Source organism: Geotrypetes seraphini, chromosome 3 (assembly GCF_902459505.1).
Source record: "Geotrypetes seraphini chromosome 3, aGeoSer1.1, whole genome shotgun sequence".
NCBI lineage: Eukaryota > Metazoa > Chordata > Amphibia > Gymnophiona > Dermophiidae > Geotrypetes > Geotrypetes seraphini.
This window is the reverse complement of record NC_047086.1, coordinates 161697142-161717495: the sequence shown is the minus strand read 5'-3', so window position 1 is coordinate 161717495 and position 20354 is coordinate 161697142. Positions and strand designations below refer to the sequence as shown.

Genomic DNA, 20354 nt, shown 5'->3' with positions numbered 1-20354 from the left:
CCCTGCAAAGGGTTTGAGTTTGAGACCACTGGTCTACATGGTATTCTAGGAGTATATGGACTCTTGGAGATTTGGATGTTGAGCATTGATTTAAAGCCTTCCCAGGGTTCCAACAAAAGTTCAGGTTACCATTAAAATCACTTTTTTTTTTTTTAACCAATTGCTCCAATCATGTCATGTTGTAAAGCAGGGGTGCCCAAAAGGTTGATCGCGCTCGACCAGTAGATCACGAAGGCAAAGCGAGTCGATTGCGGAGCCCATCCCAGGCTCTGTGATAGACTTGCGTTGCCTTCATGTTCTGCCTGCTTCCCGACGCCATAAAGAGGATGCAGAAGCGCCGGGCCAACCAGCCTTCCCCACCCGACATCAATTCTGACGTCAGAGAGGAAATTCTGGGCCAGTCAATTGCTGCCTGGCTGGCCCGGAACTTCCTCTCCGACATTAGAATTGACATCAGGTGGTCGGCCCAGCACTTCTGCGTCCTCTTTAAGGCATCGGAAAGCATGGAGAGCTCAGAAATCGTAGGCGGTGGCTTGGAGGAGGGCAGAGAGAAAGAAAGACAAAAAGGAAAGGGGGGCAGGGAGACAGAAAGAAAGAAAGAAAGGGGGCATGGAGAGAGAAAGACAGAAAGAAAAGGGGACAGGGAGATAGAAAGAAAGGGGGCAGGGAGAGAGACAGAGAAAGAAAGGGGGAACAGAGAGAGAAAGACAGACAGAAAGAAAGGGGGGCAGGGAGGCAGAAAGAAAGGGGGCAGGGAGGCAGAAAGACAGAAAGAAAGGGGACATGGAAAGAGAAAGGCTGACAGAAAGAAAGAGGGGCAGGAAGACAGAAAGAAAGAGGGGCAGGAAGACAGAAAGAAAGGGGGCATGGAGAGAGAAAGAGACAGAAAGAGAGAAAGAGGGGCAGGGAGATAGAAAGAAAGAGGCATGGAGAGAGAAAGACAGATAGAAAGAAAGAAAGAGGAGCATGGAGAGAAAGAAAGGGGGCATGACAGACAGAAAGAAAGAAAGAAGGGGGCAGGGAGAAAGAAAGAAAGAAAAGGGAGGGGGCAGAGAGAGAGAGGAAGAAAAAGTTGGGAGAGGGAATGAGGTTTGGAGGAGAGGAAGCATACAGGAGGCTGAAAGAAGGGAAGAAATATTGGATGCACAGTCAGAAGACGTACAACCAGAGACTCATGAAATCACCAGACAACAAAGGCAGGAAAAATGATTTTATTTTCAATTTAGTGATCAAAATGTGTCTATTTTGAGAATTTATATCTGCTGTCTATATTTTGCACTATGGCCCTCTTTTACTATACCGCAATAGTGGTTTATATCACAGGAAACCACCTATGGGCATCGAGAGCAGCGCATGGCATTCAGCGCGACTCCCTGCACTAAAAACAGCTATCGTGGTTTAGTAAAAAGGGAGGGGGTATATTTGTCTATTTTTGTATAGTTGTTACTGAGGTGACATTGCATAAAATCATCTGCCTTGACCTCTTTGAAAAACCCCCGAAAAAAATGTTAATTAACATTTTCTCTGCGTACAGTGTGCTTTGTGGGTTTTTTTTGTTTATTTTTTTATTTCTTTATTCTTTTTCAAACTTACATCAAGTGCACAAAAAGAACAACATGAAATACTATCATATAACACTTGAACATCATACATTATATTCTTAATATGTAAATTAATTAAAAACCCTCCCCCCTCCCATCTTTCTATCCAATCATTAAAACTATCATATTCCTTCAAAATTTCAATTTCGCTACATCTTATCTTCCAATCCCCCCACCCCCCTATGTATATTATCAAAGAAAAATGATGCCTATTCACTACAAAAATCAACCATCGGTCTCCATATCTTTAAAAAATTTTTATAACTTCCTTTCTGTATTGCAATTGCTCTTTCCATCTTGTAAATATGACACAGGGAATTCCACCAAAACGTATAATTGAGATTACTATAATTTTTAGGACATTGGATCATCTAATTTTTTATTGCCCCTGCATTAGGAATTTTTGGAATTCAATTTGGTCTCAAATAAATTGCTTATTGGAAAATCATGTGGAAATATCATGTGGTGCTTTGTGTTTTTAAAAATTTTATTGTTGGTAGATCATTTTGACTTGATCATTTTAAAAGCAGCTCGCAAGCCCAAAAAGTATGAGCACCCCTGTTGTAAAAACTACAAGTAGAGTGGATAGCTCCAAGATAGATAAGTGATTATTGGAAAGTTGTGCTGTCAAACTGTTGGCCTCCAGTGACAAAAGTCACCTACTTATATCTTGTATTAGCTGATGCATCGTCAAAGCCATCCATGGGTATGGAACAGACTTGGGAGGCTGATTTGGACCAATTCCTAAGCCCTATACAATGGAGGAAGTTTTGGAGTAAAACTACTTGTATTTCCTTATTAGCATCTCTCATGCAATCAATGTATTTTTTGGACCATAAGGCCATTTTTGCCCAGGTTAAATTGGCAAAGAATAGCAAAGACTCTAGCTCCTTATTTTAGTCCTGTAAGACACAGGTAAGCAATATGTCACATATGCTATTCTTTTGTTCCAGGCTGTATAGCTACTAGACCAGATATGGGCAAACTACGGCCTGTTTAGTTTTTAAATGTGGCCTGCAAAGTGAGACAGCTGGTCCGCCACGACAGCCGGTAAACGTGGAGCAGCAGCTGTAGCTGCAGCAGTAGCGCACCACCTGCTCAAGTAGCTCCTCATGCCACTGCCTAGCATTCGCGCTGCTGCCATCTTTCCCCAAGTAGCATCCAACGTCTTGGCGCTAGAGGCCCAGGAGTACGAGCTGCAGCTTTGTGCAGGCACAGTGCAGGATGTGCTGGGGAGGCAGAGTGTGGGGAAAGCATGTGCGAGGCCACAGGGTTTAATCCGCATGTGGAAAAGTCAAGGCTCGCACTGGGGATGCCCGAGCTCTGAGGTTTCGTGCCCACCGAGTGGAACGGGTTCATCCAGTCTTGCTTCGACCCATTGCGTGCATGGGCTTCTTGGTTCAAGATTTTTTTCCCCTAATGATGCTTTGCATAACAAGTGTCAAAATTAGTAGGTCAGTTTTTCAGGATATCCCTTTCATGCATATTCATTAGCGATAGCCTGTTTCTGGTCAATGCATATACTACGGATAGTTTACTTAAATAATAGGATTTAGCTCATGCCTTTTTTAGGAATAGCTCAAAATGAGTTAAATTCAGGTACATGGGGTGTTTCCCTGTCCCCAAACTAAGGGTGCAATTTTGCAACTTGGATCCTCATTTTTTTTTTTTTTTAACTAGGCGGCGTCAGAAGCGGCCGGGTATTTTTTTTTCCTTTCATTTTCTTTGAAGGCCCCACCCCCCACCCCTTCCTTGGGTGCAGCAGAGACAATCTGTTTACCTGTTGCCTAGCCCCTCTGTCAAATTTAAGAACCCATTGTGGCCCACGAGTCAAAAAGTTTGCCCACCCCTGTACTAGACAAAGGTTATAGGCTTGTAATAGTACAATCCTTAACATTCAAGACCAGCTATCTTATTAAACTGTAATACTGCAAAAGGTGGCTATGCAATCCCAACTGACCCTTAAGCAATGCTATCTGTTCACTCTTTTTTCTCTAGCCATTAAGCCTATTCTTACTCATTGGAAAGACTCTGTTGCTCCTTGCTTTCAGGAATGGTGGAACTTAGCCTGCACAATTCAAAAATCAGCATACAGCAGCAGAGTGTACTAATCGTTATTTGGTATAAGCTAAAAAAAACAACGGGATTTGCTATCTCATTTTATTGCAACACAGAAACATGATGGCAGCTCAGGGCCAAATGGCTCATTCAGTCAGCCCTTATGCTGCATCTACTATCTCCTCCTCTCCCTAAGAGATCCCGCATGCCTGTCCCATGCTTGCTTGAATTCAGACACAGTCTTTGCCTCCACCACCTCTACTGGGAGACTATTCCAAGCATCTACCACCCTTTCTGTAAGAAAATATTTCCTTAGATTACTCCTGAGCCTGAGCTTGCTTATTTTGAGCGGCTTTTACGCTGGCGGTTTTTTGCTGCTCTTCGGATGGGTGAACTAGTGGTGGCATCTGCGCGGAAGCAGTTTGGGGGATTGCATATGGGGCACGTCCAGTTGTTCGGCGACACCCTTCATGTGCAGATCACCCGCTCCAAAACGAATCAGTTGGGCCGGGGACAGACTGTCCGTCTGGGCGCTGTCCCAGGTTGTCTTTCTTGTCCGGTTTCTGCGTTTAGGGACTATGTCTCCAGCCGGCCCTTGGCCATTGAGGTTCTGTTCATTCACTTCGACTCCTCCCCGCTACACTCGCTTTCAGTTTATTGCGGTTTTAAAGAAAGTGTTGTGTGCGTGCCCTCTCACACTGGAGTTTCCTTTCAATTGACTCGCCTCATGTGTATTTATGCTACATAGGTATTTAAACATCTCTATCATACATCCCCTCAGCCGCGTTTCCTCTATTGAGATCTTTAAGTCCGTTCCCGTACACCTTATGACATAGATCACCAAGCATTTTAGTTGCCTCCCTCTGAACTGATTCCATCCTGTTGAAAGTGCAGTCTCCAAAATTGTACACAATATTCTAAATGAGGTCTGACCAGAGTCTTATTAGACAGGAGCATCAATATCTCCTTTTTCCTACTGGCCTTCCGATCTCTATGCACCCAAGCATCCTTCTAGCTTTTGCCATCGTCTTTTCAACCTGTTCAGCCACCTTAAGATCATCACATACTATCACACCCAAGTCTTGCTCCTCTTTCATACACAAAAATTCTTCACCCCTAAAAACTATACTTTTCCCTCAGGTTTTTGCAGCCCAAATGCATGACCTTGTATTTCTTAGCATTAAATCTTAGCTGCCAAATTCCAGACCATTCCTCAAGCTTCGCTAGGTCCTTCCTCATATTATCCACACCATCAGGGGTGTCTACCCTATTTCAGATTATGGTATCATCTGCAAAAAGGCAAATTTCACCTTGCAGCCCTTCAGCAATATTGCTTACAAAATTGTTAAAAAGAAGATGATTCCATGCCAACGGGTATAGCTGATTATGTGCTATGACTTCACTGCAGTGTTAAAGCACAGAGCTGGCACTCTTGAAACCAAACCACTCTGGCTGATATCTAAATATTTTAGTCATTAAAATGGTTATCCTTCCCATGGCAAATGCACAGTACTTCATGACTGTCAGTACTGGATATCCTTTATGTACACAGAATATGAAAACGCTGGCTTGTCTCTCCCCTCACATTATGGGAAAATCCAGTAATGCACAGTCAAATGAAAAAAAAAAAAAAGTTCTTCAGAAAATAGATGCCTTCAGCATAAAATACAACTAGAGATGGGGAGAGCTAATTCAGCAGTATGGTGAAAAAGAAAAAAATTTTAAAAAGCCTGATCAAGGCAGAGATGAAAAGCACAATGTTAAATTGAAAACTGCAGACTGCTGGACTATAGTTGACTGGGTGTGAGGAAAAGCAAACAAATCTAGGTCTACTGAAAAAATGGAAGACCTGCACATGCACAAAAAATAAATCTTAAGAGGCCTTTTTACTAAAGCATGTTAAGCAATTAGTGAGTGAATTAATGCATTGTTAACTGTGAGCGCAGAACATTGGTAACCATAATTATGCTGGTATAACAGCATGCACTAATTCAGCCAGTAACTCCACTGCCCATTATGGGGCAGAAAATGGTGTGGTCTGGCCAGTTAATGTGCTGTCACTCGCTATGCACTGTCACTGCCTCCACACTTATGTCGCAATTAAGCACGTTTTTGTGTAGTAATTGTATGGAAACATGCTGGGAATGTTCTCACCAGTTGGAAAATACAAAGCCTATAAACTATGCTATAATTTTTGCTAAATTTTGTAAAAAGGCCTCTTATAGTCTTTGCCAGAAAGCTCTGGAATTTCATTCTACACTTCTCCCTCGGTATTCGCAGGGGATAGGCGTAGAGCCAGACCGGGAAGTGTGAAAACCTGTGAATAATTTCTCATCCGGCTCTGACCCACCCTCACCTCTCTCCTGCCTTCCCGGCCTTACCTGGTGGTCTAGCGGGCTTTCGGGGCAGGAGTGAACTTCCTATGCTCCTGCTCCGTGCAGATCGCCAATAGGAAATGACTGCCGTGAGTTCCTGTAGTCTCTCGAGACTACGATGGGAGCTCACGGCAGCCATTTCCTATTGGCGATCTACACAGGGCAGGAGCGTAGGAAGATCGCTCCTGCCCCAAAAGCCCGCTAGACCACCAGGTAAGGAGTAATCTATAGCAGTTCTAGACAATATGGCCCCGATTCTGTTACAGACGCCGGTTAGAGAATCGGGTTAGAGTAGACGCGGTCGCTACACTTATCGCGGTAAGGGATAAGTATAGCGGCCGCCTGTCCAATTGCCGGCAGGAGGGTGCCCAACTTCTCCTGCCGGAACACCTCCCCCCCCAAACTCCCAATCGCCGCAGGAGGGTGCTGAACCCCTCCTGCCGGAACACCCCCCTAAACTCCCAATCGTCGGCAGGAGGGTGCCCAACCCCTCCTGCCGGAAAGCCGCCCCCGCCCCCCCAAAACTCTTGATCGCCGGCAAGAGGGTGCCCAACCCCTCCTGCCAAAAAGCCGGACCCCCTATAGACCCCCCATGCTAACGACCCCCTCCCCCGATGACTCCCCTAACCTTCCCCCCAACTAACCTCTAAATTGTTGGCCGGCTGGACGGGTATTGCTGCCGTCCAGCCGACAGGCCCATCTCGTCAAAATGAGACGGGCCCGCCCCTTCCCACCCATCCCTGCTAAGTCTAAGGCCTGATTGGCCCAGGCTCTAGAAGCTTCTAGAGCCTGGGCCAATCAGGCCTTAGACTTAGCGGGGATGGGCCGGGCCCGTCTCATTTTGACGAGGCGGGCCTGTCGGCTGGACAGCAGCAAGACCCGTCCAGCCGGCCAACAATTTAGAGGTTAGTTGGGAGGGGAGGTTAGGGGAGTCAACGGAGGAGGGGGTGGTTAGCATGGGGGGTCCGGAGGGGGTCTGGCTTTCCGGCAGGAGGGGTTGGGCACCCTCCTGCCGGCGATCAAGAGTTTCGGGGGCAAGGCGGCTTTCCAGCAGGAAGGGTTCGGCACCCTCCTGCCTGCAATCAAGAGTTTCGGGGGGAGGGGGCGGCGTTCCAGCAGGAGGGGTTGGGCACCCTCCTGCCGACGATCAAGAGTTTTGGGGGGAGGGGGCGGCGTTCCGGCAGGAGGGGTTGGGCACCCTCCTGCCAGTGATCGGACAGGCGGCCGCGGCCGCTATACTTATTGCGGCAGGGAGATCCCTTGCCGCGATAAGTATAGCGGCCGTGTCTACTTACAATGTAGGCCAGCATTTTGCTGGCCTACATTTTAAGCGTCTCTTCCTCTACTAGGGAGACACTTAGGGCTGCCTAGGTTCACCTAAGGCCATTAGGCGAACTTAGGCGTCTTGTGGGCCTCCCTAGGCTCCCGGAGGCGCCTTCAATATAGGCGGCCTGCCTGGGGAGCAGTTTTTTAAAAAACGTGCATCCCGATTGGCTGATTAGACAGCTGTAGGACGCCTAGCTGCCTAAAATCAGGACGGCACTTTGCAGAATCAGGGCCTTTAAATCCTGTAGGGAGGCGGGAAGGCCCTAAACTATGCTTTCCCCCCCAAAAAAAAAAATTGCGGATAATTGAAACTGTGAACCACGAAACCACGAATAGGGAGGGGGAAGTGTACTTAAGAATGCATACTGCTACATGACCCATGTGTGTGTCATGCTGATTCTTCTTTCATCTTCTGAATCAGTATCTACGAAATTCTCTAACAAGAATGACTCATACACTCTTCTAACCTCAAATATACTGTGCTTATTTGAAGTCAGAGTAAAAAAACATATGTTCAGGAGTGTGATCACATAGAAAGAAGATAAATGTGTAGCAGAAAATATTATGCAACGCTCCCTCACCTGCTTTTCAGCAGACCCGTGAGACTCTCAGAGCTCAGCTGCTGCATGAGAGCATCCCTCAAAGCCGGAAGCATCGATAAAACTGCATTCAACAGAAGGTAAAAATACATCAGCATGGGCAGTGCCAGTCATATGTAAACCTTCCTGAACTAATGTAAATCATTTCTGAAATATTACTGAAGCAGTGTTTGTGACTTCACTCTGAAAGCATCTCAGCATGCTCAGTGCATTGCCATTGTGAAAGTGGGGCTCATGGAGTTAAATGAACTCAATAACATATTACGCTAATCAGAGTAGGAATTGATCTAAATAAGGCCACATAACTGCAAGAAATATACAAGAACACTTTTTCTTTACATAAGGAAGTTGATTATGGCATATTTGATAAAACTGATGAAAGCTGACAATTTAGGTGTCTCAAGCCCAGAGGGTATGACATGAGGCTGATATGGAGTATTCAAGATAAGAAAAGTGATTTGAGAAAATAAGAAAACTAGATGCAAGAGTTATATTTACCATAGGACTTTTAACACAAAAATTTCATATAGCTAGGTTTTAACCTCACTATAAAATGCTTATTTTTACCCTCAAGCATTTGGACTTTTATATCCCAGTTATCCATGGATCTGTTTTATTCAGAATTGTAATTTGCTTTTAATGTTTTTTCTGTTCCTTCTTCCTGTTTTATTGCTGATTGAGGGCTCCTTTACAAAGCTGCAATAGAGGTTTTTACCACAGGCTGGCGAGATAAATGCTCCGATGCTCATAAGAATTCTATGTTCAATCTACCAATATTTGGCCAAGTATTGCCTTAGAAAATCAATATGTCGTTTTAAATATATTTCTAAGGTGCTCTTCAAATACGTTACCCCACTTCAATGAATGCTGCCTGTGTCAGCTTCGGAGCGCCGAAGTTAAAAAGGGTAGACCCCTGATGAAACTCTTGTGAAACATGTCGGGTCTCACCGCTAGCCTATATGGAGAACTGAAAGTTCACCATTACTGAGATAAGTGAATACTAAAATCTCTTTATAAAAATGATAAGAATTACACATTATTTAAATTGAATAGACCGGTGAGGAGTTCACCACTTGAATCTCCCCGTTGAGACACATTTGTGGAATGGAGGAGTGGTGGTTCTGAGGTCTATTGAAATAATTAGAGAACCATTTGAAGCATTCATTGAAGTGGGGTAATGTATTTGAAGAGCACCTTAGAAATATATTTAGAAACGACATAAGAATTCTATGAACATCGGAGCATTTATCTTGCTGGCCCATGGTAGAAACCTCTATCACAGCTTTGTAAAAGCCAGTGTGAATGATTATGCAATTACATATTATGGGTTACTAGATAAAAATAGGACAGACATTTACAAGGTCCCATTTACGCACTAATCCTGGCTACTTAAGGTCTGAATATGAGCACTTAAGCAGCCAAGTGCTGACTCCGCTCTCCAAAACAGCCCCAACATAGGGCTAGATTCATAAAGCAAACGATCGTGTACTGATCGGTTTCTGACCCTGGCCCGGGAATGGGGCACTTCAGCCAATCAGGGCCTTAGGCCCCTCCCCGCGCATCAGATGATGAATCGGGGCGTGGCCTAAGGCCGCACTCGTCGGCGGAGGAGGCATGCAGCAAGAGGGACTGAGAACCCCTCCTGCTCCCAACAATATTAAGGTACAGGGAGGGGGTGGGCCTTGCCCGGTCATCCTGCCAGCCTCGGAGGAGGCCTGGAGCAGGAGGGAATTCAAGCAGTGATGTGACCATGTTATTGGAGTCTAATTGCGTGGGGGGAAAAGGACTGACAAAAGACATAGACTAAGCAAACTGATCTAGTTAATGACCTTTAACATGAGTGAAGTTGGTTTGAGAACTGAAAATCCGAGAGAAACTGAAAACTGATAAAGGTCAGCAACTAAACAACCAATTTTCTATTTTTCCATTAATAGCCATGAGCTAATATTGCTATCAACGATTCTTAAAGGTAGGGGAGAGTGGGTGGACCGGGCCCGGCTGTCCGTCCATCCGTCCTAGCGGGGCCATGTTTGGGGGGAGCATTTTGTAGGGGTTTGGGGAGGGAGAAAACAGTTCCGGTGGGGGGGGGCTTTATTATTTCTTTTAAAACGAGCAGATATTTTGCTCGTGTAAAACATGCAAAATATCTGCCAGATTACAAAAAAAAAAAAAAAATTACAAGCCCTGACAGCAGTGACAGGAGGCTGCTTCTCCTGTCATGGGCTGCACATGAGCGGGTATCGCACATTTGCGATCCCTGCTCACAAATGCTCCTCCGATCGCCCCCATTTGAATATGACCGATTTGTGAATTAGTCGGACCTGCCCGAATCAGAAACGGATTGTTTTGATTCGGGCAGGTTAGTGAATCTAGGCCATAATCAGCTTTGTATTTGATGCTAAATGTGATATTCAGCAGACTTTAGCTGGTTAAGTCCTGCTGAATATTAGTGGCTAGCCCAGAGCAAACCTTTTAAAACTTTCAACATATGTATGTAATGGGATTGAAAATAAAGTTTGTGCCCCAAAGAGCAGTGAATCAGGTGCCATTCAAAAGATTTCTCCAGAAAGTGTTCACATGACAATTTAAAAAAATGGCAATATTAGCCCATGGCTATTAATGGAAAAAAATAGAAAATTGGTTGTTGGGGATTTTTTCACAATCAAAGGACCCCTTGGAGAATGTTGCTGACCTTTATCAGTTTCTCTCGGATTTTCAGTTCTCAAACCAACTGCACTCATGTTGAAGGTCATTAACTAGATCAGTTTGCTTAGTCTATGTCTTTTGTCAGTCATTTTCCCCCCACGCAAGTAGACTCCAATAACATGGTCACATCACTGCTTGAAATATTGTTCCATTGGAAGAGGTATTAGAGTAACTATAAACTCGCCTTCAAGTGCTATTATTTTAGAAATAACATGGATTCTAATAAATTTTGGTCACATATTGCTCCCACTTTACAAGATGTTATAGATAATCATTTGCAAATATTAGATCATTGGATTAAGAGAACCTGATAACTATTCAATTATTTTCTAGTTTCCTTAAATGGACTACCTTGATGGCTTTGAAAGACAGTATATCAAGAGAATAAGCTTAAATTTGCTTTAAAAAAGTTATTATACTCATACTGGTTTTAAAAACTACTAAGTCAGGTTAGGTGCTGTCGACTTGATGATTTGCAGATCTAAAAAGAAATTGGTTTTGTGCTAGTTCGGAAAGGTCCTCCAGGATCATCCCCATGGTTGTTTTCAACATGTCCAGCCATTTGATTGCAGGTCACTCTCTTCATTTGGTTCCTTCAATCTTTCCAAACATGATGTCCTCCTCCAGTGATCTCTCTTTATTGATGGTGTGCCCAAAATAAGACAGTCGTAACTTAATTTGGGCTTTGAGTGAAATAGCCAATTTGATCTCTTCCAGAATCGATTTGTTGGTTCTTCTGGAAGTCCATGGCACACCTAAAATCCTTCTCCAGCACCAAAGCTCAAATAAGCCAGTCTTCTTTCTGTCTTGTTTCCATAGTGTCCAGCTTTCACATCCGTAACTAACCGCTGAGAAAATAAGTTTGTGGACAAATCTGATCTTCGTTTGAAGTGTTGCCTCCTTGCCTTTGAATACTTTGTGGAGAGCCTTTATTGAAGAGCGACTAAGTGCTATTCTGTGGAGTATTTCCTCCCTGCTAGTTGCTTCTTTGTTTACAAAAGAGCCCAGGAGATAGAATAGAAGTTGTAAAGGATTTCAATCATCTTCAAGCTCAAAATCGTCATCGTTCCTCATAGGAGGCTGTTGAACAAACTTGAAGGGCTGAAATTAGGACCCAAAGTGGTGAACTGGGTTAGAAACTGGCTGTTGGACAGACGCCAGAGGGTAGTGGTTAATGGAAGTCACTCGGAGGAAGGAAAGGTGAGTAGGAGAGTCCCTCAGGGTTCGGTGCTGGGGCTGATCCTGTTCAATATGTTTGTGAGTGACATTGCTGAAGGGTTAGAAGGAAAAGTGTGCCTTTTTGCAGATGATACCAAGATTTGTAACAGAGTAGACACCGAAGAGGGAGTGGAAAATATGAAAAAGGATCTGCAAAAGTTAGAGGAATGGTCTAATGCCTGGCAACTAAAATTCAATGCAAAGAAATGCAGAGTAATGCATTTGGGCATTAATAATCAGAAGGAACCGTATATGCTGGGAGGTGAGAAGCTGATATGCACGGACGGGGAGAGGGACCTTGGGGTGATAGTGTCCAAAGATCTAAAAGCGAATAAACAGTGTGACAAGGCAGTGGCTGCTGCCAGAAGGATGCTGGGCTGTATAAAGAGAGGCATAGCTAGTAGAAGGAAGAAGGTGTTGATGCCCCTGTACAGGTCATTGGTAAGGCCCCACTTGGAGTATTGTGTTCAGTTTTGGAGACCATATCTGGCGAAGGACATAAGAAGACTTGAAGCGGTCCAGAAGAGGGCGACGAAAATGATAGGAGGCTTGCGCCAGAAGACATATGAGGAGACTGGAAGCCCTGAATATGTATACCCTAGAGGAAAGGAGAGACAGGGGAGATATGATTCAGACGTTCAAATACTTGAAGGGTATTAACGTAGAACAAAATCTTTTCCAGAGAAAGGAAAATGGTAAAACCAGAGGACATAATTTGAGGTTGAGGGGTGGTAGATTCAAAGGAAATGTTAGGAAGTTCTACTTTACGGAGAGGGTGGTGGATGCCTGGAATGCGTTCCCGAGAGAGGTGGTGGAGAGTAAAACTGTGACTGAGATCAAAGAAGTGTGGGATGAACACAGAGGATCTAGCATCAGAAAATAATATTAAATATTGAACTAAGGCCAGTACTGGGCAGACTTGCACGGTCTGTGTCTGTGTATGGCCGTTTGGTGGGGGATGGGCTGGGAGGGCTTCAGTGGCTGGGAGGGTGTAGATGTGCTGGAGTAGGTTTTAACAGAGATTTCGGCAGTTGGAACCCAAGCACAGTACCGGGTAGAGCTTTGGATTCTTGCCCAGAAACAGCTAAGAAAAAAATTTAAAAATTTAAATTGAATCAGGTTGGGCAGACTGGATGGACCATTCGGATCTTTATCTGCTGTCATCTACTATGTATTTTCCGTGTTCATGATCTTCGTCTTATTTATGTTCAGCTCTAATCCCATGTTATGTCTTCTTTGCTGCTGGTGATGAGCATCGTATCATCTGCATAGCACAAGTTCTTTAAATTTTGGCCTCCAACTTTGAAACCCACTCTCTTCTTCCAAATTTGCTTTTCTGAAGATGGTTTCACCGTACAGGTTGAACAGGTAAGGTGACAAGATGCATCCTTGCCTGATGCCACGTTTTATTGAAAACCAATCAGTGTTGCTGCATTCAGTTCTCACTGCAGCTTCTTGATTTTCATATAGTCAAAAGATTTGCTGTAGTTGATGAAGCAAAGATATAGGGTTTTTGGTATTCTTTGCTCTTCTCAAAAATCCATTTAACATTGGCAATAATGTCTCTTGTTCCTTGACTAGCCTTTTCTGAAACCAGCCTGAACTTTGGGTAGTTCTTGCTCAACATATGATTAGAGCCTTCATTGTATTATTTTCAGCAATATTTTGCTGGCGTGTGGAATTAATGCAATTATTCTGTAGTTGTTACAGTCTTTGGCGTCCCTTTCTTCAGTATAGGTATGAGCAGTGATCTTCTCCAATCGGTTGGCCATGTTTTTTCCTTCCAAATCTGTTGACACAGCCAAGTGAGGGCCATGATAGCACTTTCTGAACCTTTTATTAATTGGAATACCGTCGATACCAGGTGACTTTTTTTCTATAAAGCTTTAATTGTTGCTATGACTTCTTCTTTTAAAATATCTGGGTTTTCTTCGGCTTTAGTTTCCAGTTCAATTTCCCCAACGTTATCCTCAATGCCTTAAGAACATAAGAACATAAGAAGTTGCCTCCACCGGGATCAGACCAGAGGTCCATCGCACCCAGCGGTCCGCACCCGCGGCGGCCCATCAGGTCCATGACCTGTCAAGTGTTCCCTGCCCTAAAAAACCTATCCTTACTTCTATCTGTATCCCTCAATCCCCTTTTCCTTCAGGAATTTATCAAAACCTTCTTTGAATCCCTGTAGTGTCTTCTGCCCCACCACAACCTCCGGGAGTGCGTTCCATGTGTCCACCACTCTCTGGGTGAAGAAGAACTTCCTGGCATTGGTTCTAAACCTATCCTCTTTCAGTTTCTCCGAGTGCCCCCTTGTACTTGTTGTTCCCCACAGTCTGAAGAATCTGTCCCTGTCTACCTTATCTATGCCTTTCAGGATCTTGAAAGTTTGTATCATGTCTCCTCTAAGTCTCCTCTTTTCCAGGGAGAACAGCCCCAGCTGTTCTAGCCTGTCGGCATACGAAAGGTTTTCCATACCTCTTACCATTTTTGTCGCTCTTCTCTGGACCCCCTCAAGCAATGCTATGTCCTTCTTGAGGTACGGCGACCAATACTGGATACAGTACTCCAGATGCGGGCGCACCATTGCACGGTACAGTGGCATGATGACTTCCTTTGTCCTGGTCGTGATACCCTTCTTGATGATACCCAGCATTCTGTTTGCTTTCTTTGAGGCTGTCGCGCATTGTGCTGATGCTTTCATTGTTGTATCCACCAGCACACCCAGGTCTCTTTCAAGGGTACTTACATCTAGCAATGTTCCCCCCATTGTATAGCTGAACATCGGGTTCTTTTTCCCAACATGCATGACCTTGCATTTCTCTATATTAAAGCGCATCTGCCACTTTTTGGCCCACTCTTCCAGCTTCGTTAGGTCCCTTTGCAGGTTTTCACAGTCTTCCGTGGTTCTAACCCTGCTGCAGAGTTTGGTGTCATCTGCAAATTTGATAACCTCACATTTCGTCCCTGTCTCCAGATCGTCTATAAATATATTGAACAGGAGCGGTCCCAACACTTGTTTGTATAAATTTTCCATATATTCTTTCCATCTCTTTTTAATGCTTTCTGGATCATTCAATATTATTCCACTGGCATCTTTAAGCATCCCCAGTTGAGGCTGAAATTTCTGCTGCAATCTCTTAATCTCCTGATATGCTAATCTAGTTTTTTCATTTACATGTTCTGATTCAATTTTCAATATCTTCGAGAAATCCTTCTTTGTCTTGCCGAACTTGACGTTGAAATACTCAGTTCATTTGTGATATGTTTTCTTTACCACCAGATAGTTTTGCTTGTCTTCTGTCCTCTGCTACTGTACTTTTCTCATTTCTTCTGAGATCCAAGGTGATTTCTTGGCTCTCTTTTTCTTCTGGAGTGGTTTGTTTTTTTTTAGCTTCATCACTAATTACAGTTTTGATGTCATTCCATAACTCTTTGGGCTCTCTATCTCCTGTATCAAGCAAGGCAAACCTGTTGCTTAGTTTTATCCAATAGTCTGATGGAATGTTTTCAATGTCGTATTTTGGGATGTCTCTAATGATCTTCTTCTTGTAAAGCTTCACCTTGATCTTGAATATCAAAAGCTCGTAGTCACTTCCACAATCAGTTCTTGGTTTAGTCCTTGAAGTCAAAACTGCAGATTTCCATCTCTGTCCTACACAGACATAGTCGATTTGATTTGAAAAGGTCCATGTGTACTGGCGACTCAAAATATCAAAGTTTACTTATTTTATCAACATACATTAGGGATACTTTCCACAAGTTTTAACTAGCCTTTATTCCCAAATAAAAATTGGATTGTGAAAGCTGGCCATGTGTTTACTCAAGAGAATAAGGTCCCACCAAGCTGTTTTCTCTGGTATCAAGAGTTGAAAGACATGGAAACAGAAGAAAGATGTTCTATGCTATAAACTGGGCACAGCTGCAGTGCACAGAGCCCCAGGACTCCAATCTGGCAGATACTTTAGAAATGCCTTTTCAAGATACGTCACTCCCTTAGCCCTTTGGACAGCAAAAGTTTCCCAAGTCACCTGGGTCAGCTGGCTCAAGAGAAGGTGGGATTGTATAGATTGTTAAAGGAAGAAAAGCAGAAAAAAGGCTTCTTCTCTCTTTTTGGAGGGGGGAGGTGAGTTCAAAGACAAACTTAAGGCACACCTATAACATGCAGTGACAAAAGGTTATCAATCAGTGCCTCTTCACATTCATGTCTACTATCTAAAAAACAACAAAAATACCAAGTATATGAACAAAAGAACAATTTAGAAATATTCAAAAAGTAATTAAGAAATAAAAAAGAATTGAGTGCAAAAGTCTTCAAATTGCTTGTATCAACACTTGGTGAAAACTCCTTTTGTAGCAATAATTACCATGAGTTGCTAAAATTAAGTGTCTACTGATTCTGCATAGTAGGATAGTGTAGATGTCATTCACTCATTTTGGTAGAATAGCTCAAGCTCTCTCAGATTGGCTGGGGATCATCTGTGGACCACAGTTTTCAAATCTTACCACTGATCTTCTAGGGGATTTAGGCCTGGGCAACTCAAGAGCATTCATGTTCTTTTAGCTGAGCCACTCAACTGCTGCATTTGCTTTGTATTTTAGGATCTCTGTCCTGCTGAAAGGTAAAATCTTCACTCTAGTCCCTGTCTGTGACATGCAGAGGGCATATTGTAAAAATCTTTTGGAGAAACACTGTATTGCACTCTGCAGTACAGGCTGTTGTGATCAAAGAAACATGATGGCAGATAAAGGCCAAATTTACTATATGTGGGGCTCTCATAGAACATTCCTTAGGCAACTGCAAGTAGTTCACAACATTCGATAAAGTGGCACATACTTTGCTGTTGCTTCTGTCTGAATGAAGTCTTTGAGCTATGTTTCTGGCACAGCTTAGACTTTGGGAGGGAAAAAGTAAGTTTTCCACTACTCTATGCTCAGAGGGAAGGCTTCTGGGTCAGCATGTAGGAAACACTGCCCATGGCTTTGTGAAGAGAAACAAATGCATAAGTGTAAACCTCATATCTTTTCTTTCTATTTAAGCTACAATACTTTATTTTAAGGACTCTTTCTTTAATGTTTCTATAAACTGTGTACTGTATAGGAGAACAAATACACACAGATTCTTACATGATCCAAGTTATATACAAATTCAACTGAGAATGGTTTTAAAAATGGAACTCGTTCTTACGCCAGGGACTGCCTATAAATTCATAATTGTATGTGCTTAGAAGGGGTTACCACATAAGCCTGTAGCCTGCAGTAATACAGCAGTTATCAGCTTTAATCACTGAACATACTCTATTCCGCTTGGTAATTTGTGAAATAATGAGCTCCTTTCCAGGATTCTTGGATTTCATGTTTGTTTGTTTTTTAAAGTGGATAAGTTCTCCCAAGAAGAAACTGTTGATAATTGCTCCCTGAAGAATGGTGAAACATGGAACCATGCAGGAGTGAATTTTAGTTGGAGATTAATACAGATGGAAAGATTCATTGAAATTGTAGAAGACTATCATAAAGAAAAATTTTGGAAGCTCTATACAGCATTTATTGATGGATATTGGAAGTGATAGTGATCTTTATGGAAGAGAAGTAATAATATTTTTGTTTGAAGTTCACTGTTTTTTGGTATTATAGTTTTGAACAAGTATGTGCAATGACTGAAGCAGATAACTGGTGTAATGTTGCAAGCTAATACATAAGTTGAGACCCCTTCTGATCACTTATATTTATTAGTTTATTTTTAAAACTTATACCCTGCCTAAGCAGTTTATAAAATAAAACATACATAAAAATAGGATACACAATAAACCAAACAATAATAATCTCACAAACATTTGAAACATTTTGGGTTTTTGATTTAAATAGAGTGATTAAATAAGGGATGACTATACAGTGGTTATTTGTCATAAGTTTGATATACAGATTTTGAAAAGACAACCAATTTTCTTTTTTTGAAACAGCTGAATGAGAATAGAAACATGACGGCAGATACAGGCCAAATGGCCCATCTAGTCTGCCCATCCACAGTAACCATTATCTCTTTCTCTCTCTGAGAGATCCCACTTGAATTCAGAGGTCCTCTTGAATTCAGACACAGTCTCTGTTTCTACCACCTTTTCTGGGAGAATGTTCCACGTATCTACCACCCTTTCCGTAAAAAAAGTATTTCCTCAGATTACTCTGGAGCCTATCACCTCTTAACTTCATCCTATGGCCTCTCATTGCAGAGTTTCCTGTCAAATGAAAGAGACTCGACTCATGCACATTTATATTACGTCTCTATCATATCTCCCTTTTCCCGCCTTTCCTCCAAAGTATACAGATTGAGATCTTTAAGTCTGTCCCCATACGCCTTATCACGAAGACCACACACCATTTTAGTAGCTTTCCTCTGGACTGACACCATCCTTTTTATATTTTTTTGAAGGTGCAGCCTCCAGAATTGTACACAATATTCTAAATGAGGTCTCACCAGATTCTTATACAGAGGCATCAATACCTCCTTTTTCCTACTGGCCATACCTCTCCCTATGCAACCTAGCATTCTTCTAGCTTTCGCTGTCACCTTTTCAACCTGTTTGGCCACCTTAAGATCATCACATTCAATCACACCCAAGTCCCGCTCTTCCGTTGTGCACATAAGTTCTTCACACCCTAAACTGTACCTTCCCTCTAGTTTTTGCAACCCAAATGATGATGTGTCCAGTCAGGTGAGTGAATGGGTATACAATATTAGATCTTTGGATGATATTGCTCCATTGAAAACAGCTGTTACATCAGAAAGTGGATCATTGCCTGTAGAGGTCAGAGCCTCTCCTGAATTTAAGGAGTGTTGAAAAAGTATAAGCGTATTTGGAGAAAAACCATAGATGTTGATGATTGTGATAATTACCATTTTCGGTTATATGAATATCAAGTGTTTTGTAGGATGGAAAGAGGTAAGTACTATAGTGAGAAGGCAAAGCAGACTGATAATAGGCCAAGAGAATTATTTAAGAGTGTAAAATATTTGATTGAGGGCCCAGAGAAATTGGAACCAAATGCTGAAGAGTTTTTAGTTTTTGGTTCAAAAGGCTGATGCATTGCAACAGAAATTTCCAAGTGTGGAAGAGTCTGGACATGAGGATTCTAACATGATGACTGTGAGGTGGTGCAAGTCTGAGATAATGTCAGAAGCCAATGTGTTGTCTCTTTTACAATCTTTGCATCCTACTAGATCAATGGTTGATCTTTGCTCATTATCTATAATGAAGCCATGTCATCTTTGACTATGATTGTTAACAAATCTTTAGAAACTAGCATGCCAGAACTGTTGAAAGCTGCAACAGTTAAGCCATTATTAAAGAGAGATAATTTGGATGAGACTGCTTTGGGGAACTATAGGCCAACTGCAATACTGCCATTTGTAGGGGTAGATCATTGAAAGGGTGGTCCTGAAACAATTGGAGGATTCTGTGGAACAAGAAAATTTATTGGATTACCATCAGTATGGCTTTCAAACAGGGCACAATGTTGAATCACTGTTGGTCTCTACTGTTGATGATTTGAGGATAGGGATGGATAAAACTAAAACCTTTTGTGTGGTGTCAATGGATGTGTCAACTTTTGACACAGTGGATAGTCAGATTTTATTAGAAACATAGAAAAACAACAGCAGATAAAGGAAAAATGGCCCATCCAGTCTGCCCATCCGCGGCATCTACTATCTCTTCTTTTCCCTAAGAGAAGGTAAACTAGCTGCAGTAGGGATAGGTGGATCAGTATATGATTGGTTTGTTTCTTATTTTCAAGATTGATCAATACAGGTAAAGGTACAGGAGCAAAGGTTGTAACTCCAGGGTGATGCTTTTATGTAAAGGAGCTCCACAAGGATCTGCTTTAACAGCACTTCTTTTTAATCTCTATTTAGCATCATTGGGTAATGTATTTAATGAGTTATCGTCTATATGCAGAAAATGTCCAATTATTCTATGTCTAATTGGCGAAGTGAATTGAAAGATAAATTGACATTATGTTTACGAAAGGTGAATGCTTGGATGGTAAGTCAAAAACTAACCTTGAATCTTGCTAAAACTAAATTATTATTGGTAGGAAGAGTTGAGGATCCTTTATGGCCCAAGGTAGTTGAAGCCAAGGTGGCTGTAATGCTTCCATCTTGACGGAAGATAAGTCTTAGATGTCTAGTTAGATTCAATTTTATCTATGAGAGAGTGTTAACTGTTGTTAAGTCTGCTTTTTTCACATGTGGCTTTTAAGTAGATTGAAACCAATGTTATCACCTTATGATTTTCGGCTTGTGGTCCAAAGCAAGATACTAAAGAGGCTAGACCATTGTAATGCCTTATATTTGGAGATGGTATTGTCGAGATGCAGAGCGCTGCAGGTAATTCAGAATGCCTTTATGCGTTTAATCTGTGGTGATAGTAGGTTTGAGCATATCAACCCCCTTTTACAACAATTACACTGGCTACTTATTA

At 42.5% G+C, this 20354-nt stretch overlaps 1 protein-coding gene across 4 annotated transcripts in view; it reads right to left on the bottom strand.

The window, feature by feature from the left end:
- PEX3 (peroxisomal biogenesis factor 3) overlaps window positions 1–20354 on the bottom strand; it is a 132818-nt gene that overhangs the window by 85130 nt on the left and 27334 nt on the right. For all 4 annotated transcript variants that reach the window (XR_004538814.1, XM_033938215.1, XM_033938214.1 and 1 more), the window contains exon 3: window positions 7942–8023. Coding sequence is in view for 3 of the 4 variants with exons in the window: in XM_033938215.1 (XP_033794106.1) it covers window positions 7942–8023 (82 nt within the window). In the remaining variant the exon portion in view is untranslated. The remainder of the gene's footprint in view (window positions 1–7941; window positions 8024–20354) is intronic.